The sequence below is a fragment of the Meles meles genome, chromosome X (assembly GCF_922984935.1).
Source record: "Meles meles chromosome X, mMelMel3.1 paternal haplotype, whole genome shotgun sequence".
In the NCBI taxonomy this organism is placed as follows: domain Eukaryota; kingdom Metazoa; phylum Chordata; class Mammalia; order Carnivora; family Mustelidae; genus Meles; species Meles meles.
This window is the reverse complement of record NC_060087.1, coordinates 99,311,185-99,315,379: the sequence shown is the minus strand read 5'-3', so window position 1 is coordinate 99,315,379 and position 4,195 is coordinate 99,311,185. Positions and strand designations below refer to the sequence as shown.

General features: G+C 37.1%; 1 protein-coding gene across 1 annotated transcript; it reads left to right on the top strand.

Moving 5' to 3' along the window:
- The first annotated feature begins 957 nt into the window (after window positions 1-957).
- Window positions 958-2,426, top strand: CT83 (cancer/testis antigen 83). The gene is made up of 2 exons (XM_045994694.1): window positions 958-1,032; window positions 2,121-2,426. Exons 1-2 carry the CDS (start codon window positions 958-960, stop codon window positions 2,424-2,426), a joined length of 381 nt encoding a protein of 126 aa, XP_045850650.1.
- The last annotated feature ends 1,769 nt before the right edge of the window (window positions 2,427-4,195 follow it).

Below are 4,195 nucleotides of genomic sequence, written 5' to 3'. Positions count from 1 at the left end.
TTATTTCTCATTAATATTAATCCAAATATTCAATGAATGAATCCAAATTTCAATTCCTTGAGTGGAAAATATTAAATACTCGATGCTTACAAGTCAGAAAGTACAGGTAGAGGTCCTGAGGATGGGGAAGAGGGCAAGGGAATGAGGGAGTTTACCTCAGGACTCAACTCTGTGATTTGGGGCCCGATTTTGCTACGAGTTTCAAATGAGTTTACTTAATACCTGATTCTGTTTCTGCATACCTGGAAGTAGACACAGTATTAAAAAATTATTGTGAGAATTATGTGAGAGAATGTCTCTGGAATTACTTTTTAAACTGTACAGTGACACTAACGTACATAATTAGCCCAACGGCGAATAGGGTCAGAGTGAATCCTAAAATAGCAATGGGACTGTGTAAAAGGTTTCCAGCAAAGACTTAACGCGGTTTGTGGGTAACTACTTTCCACAATACATTTCCATCTCATTTCTGACCTTGTTTTTAAAATGAATAATGGAGTGGTTGCAGCAAAGACAAAGATAATTTAAAAGAGAAAAAAAGGAGGGACGAGCTATTTCAAAATCTTGTATTTAACCAATGAATTTGGAGTCTGTATTTCTACGGTGTTTCAGCTTCCTGGAAATCCCGACTGCCCCGGGTGTCTCTCATTGCCCTCCCTGCCTACCGACCTGACAGCACAACCAAGTAAGCTGACGTCGTGCCACCTGCTTATGGGTTTTACGTCATCAGATTGTGACGCAGCGCCCTCACGTAGGTGCTCCACTGTGACATCACATGCCCTTTGCAGTATATAAAGCCAAGAGCGGAAGCGTCTTCCAGGTGCACCAGGCAGTGTGGGACGCTTAGCATCGTTGCCCGCGGCTTCCCTAGTCCAGGCAACTAGTGTCCCCCTGCTTCCCAACTGCCAGCCGAGTGCCTCCGTACCCGAGAAGAGAAAAAGAGGCGGAAGAGGAATAATGAACATGCTGTTGCTTCTACTGAGCGGCATTCTCTTTGCTTTTCTGTTTGTCTTCTGGAAAAGCGGCTTTCAGGTAAAGTGTGTAAGAGAAATTGGAATTAGATGAAGTTGGATCGTTCAAGGATGGGAGGTGTGTGTCTGAGAGAGTAGAAAGGTACTAAAATAGTAAAATAAGGGTAAGGGAAGATCGTTTCATTCCTCTTCTCTTGCAAGAGCCCCAGATGTTTACCCCCACTCTTTGTTCTTATTGACCAATGACTGGGCAGCTGTGGTCTGCTTTAAAAAGCACTGAGTAATGTGGTGTGCTTTTCACCCACTTGAAAAGTAGAGCTGAAGGTGCCCGTTTCCCACCACTTCCTATTTTAGGAATCTATACCTTCTCTCTCTTCTCTAGCTTCTACTACAGCCTTTATGTTTGTTTGCCTCTTTTCCCCATGGTTTCAACCATCTTTATGACAGGTATTTGGGCTTTCACAAATAATTCAGGTCAGAATGTGGGTTTCCTGGTGATGTTGAAAGCTGCAAATGACTTTAGATCTTTAGTGATCCTTTTAGTTAAGGATTAGGGTCCAGGTATAGACCTACTTTTCTGTCCAAGAAATGTAAACCAAAGATAGGACAATTTTGATATTTAAAGGTTACTTTCATATACATTTTTTCAGTGTTTTGGAAGGGCATATTTCCAGATCAACATTGTTGTTCAACAGATTTTCAATCTCTAATTCTTAGGAGAGAACAATCAGTTTATTTTGGTAACCAAGACTAAGCATGTTATTTGGTAGTACAGCAGACCCTTGAGCAGCATAGGTTTGAACTCCATGGGTCTTTACTTTCTCTCTCTCTTTTTTTGGATACAGTGCTTCAAACATATTTTCTCTTCCTTATGATTTTCTTAATAACATTTTCTTTCCTCTAGCTTACTTTATTGTACAAATACAGTATATAACACATATACAAAATATGTGTTAATCAACTGTTATCTGTAAGGCTTCTAGTCAACACTAGGCTATTAGTGGTTAACTTTTGAGAGAGGCAAAAATTATACATGGGTTTTTATACAGAGAAGCGATGTCTTTAACCCCCCCTCCTTGTTCAAAGGTCAATTGTATTTGGAATTTGCTAAATTCAATAACTACATATGTATAATTCCTTCCCTTACAGAGCAGCGTTGGTGAAATGTCATCAAATTCGACTTCTCTTGCACTAGTAAGACCAACCTCTTCTACTGGGTCAACTAAGAGCAATACTGATAAGAGTCTTTCAGTCATCAGCCTCTCTCGGGATACCTTAATTAATTCCCCACACATGATAACCATGCAGAAGCGAATATTGGTAAACCTCAGGATCGTGGAATACAAGCTGGCTGAATTGGAACATTTCCTAGTTATCAAGGGCTTAAATGGTGCATTAGTTAACTGGAAATCTGATAGGCTTAGAGAAGGTAGTAACAGTGAAGGCAATCATTAAAGGCACTTTGAGTGAATTCATTTGATTATACGTGTTTATACCAAATGAATTGTTGTTGAAAAGGGGGGAGGGGATGCCAGGTCAGGTACAAAATCCAGACATTTATCAATTTGCTTTTACTGACATTTAAAGAATCGATTACATATTTTATATACTTATACATTTATATATTTTATATATATACAAGTTTGACAAGTTTATAAACATGTATAAACATATATATGTGCGTGTATATATATGTTTTACTGGGGAAGGAATGAAAGTACAGTAGAGAAAGAAACAGTTCCTAAGTTTTGCATTAAAAAATAAGCTACAGCAAAAAGAATATAGTTGAGATATGGTGATTTCCATTTCACTCACACGTGAAAAATAGTTTTGGTGTACAACACAATATTGCAAATGTCTTTTTGCATTCAAGTAAATGGGATTTAATGGAACTCTATTGTACAGAATACTCTCTTACCACTGTCAAATCTGTAATAAGAGCTACCATTGAGCACCCTAAAATATGCCAGGCACTGTTAAGATCTGGCCTTAGACACTTATGAAGATAGTCACACAAACTCTTTACTCTCTGTGGTCAACTCTTGAAGGGGTTTTCTTCCCCACCACCCTCTCCTCCACCAACTTGATAAAAATGTGCCTAAATCTTCCCTGAATTACAAGAATCACCTATAGAAAAGGGCATGGGTGGAAAATTGACACCTCAGATAGCACCAAAATAGAATGATAGAATGCGTGTAATGTAATATGGGTTAAAATGAAGAAAAAGTGTTTCTTAACTCTGGTCAGCCATCTATTTCAAATATTTTATAAAATCCAGTGTAACCGAGGAATTAATAATCTGTTGAAGTTCACTAATGGCATTTGACTTACCCTCAGAATCCTCAGAATATCTAACACACAGGTTCATTTTATATATATGTACATAGCTCACTGAGGTTGTTCCATTATAGGCCTGTTTACCTACCTTCATGCTCCTTCTCTCCAAAATAAATTACCAGTATAAATTAAATACATTAATCCCTTACTCCTTTAATCTTCAATCAAAGGGAAGAGGAAAAGGAATTTAAAATGTATCAGAAATTAAGGCTTAAGATGATTCCTTTTATTCCTCACTTGCTGAGGACAAAAAGCCAGAAGTAGTAGTATATGTGGTTCTTAAACTTTTTTGAGTCACAGATCCCTTTGGTATTCCTTATGAAAACTCTTAGACTCTCTCCCTAGAAAAATGTGTGTACACATTCACATAGAAAAATATTATGCATAATGTTGGTTTCATATGTTCTCTGAAGCCCAGGATAAGAGCCTTAAGAACAGCTGAGAAGTTTCTTACATATTTAGGCACTGTTCACTATCCTAGGCTGTGATGTTTAAACCAGTGGTCAATAATATCAACGTATAAGCCTATTAATGACACGTTTTCATTATCTTTTTTTAAATGAAACTGGGACATAGGATTTTGCAATTTGCCTTCTCTCATACTTGACAAGTTTGACAAGTTTATCTCCTTTACGTGTGTAAATAAATTATCACCTGTAAGTAGAAACTTACTCAAATAAGACAAAAATCATTTTACTTGATCTATTAATGATATATTACAATCATTAGATCTTAAATTTGATTGAAAGTCATCTCCTCATTAGTATTTTGTCCCATGTTCTATTTGAAAATCTAGATTTCAGAGAGCATAATTAACTACTCTTAATTTTGTGAAACAGTAGAAATTAGGTGGGAAACATATTCTTCCAAGTATAACCTAAGGAAGA

Bases quoted from the DNA above. Each gene is read 5' to 3' on its own strand.
- CT83 (XM_045994694.1), top strand. From the start codon at position 958: ATGAACATGCTGTTGCTTCTACTGAGCGGCATTCTCTTTGCTTTTCTG. The intron at 1,033-2,120 runs GTAAAGTGTGTA...CTTCCCTTACAG, and splicing joins TCTGGAAAAGCGGCTTTCAG to AGCAGCGTTGGTGAAATGTC.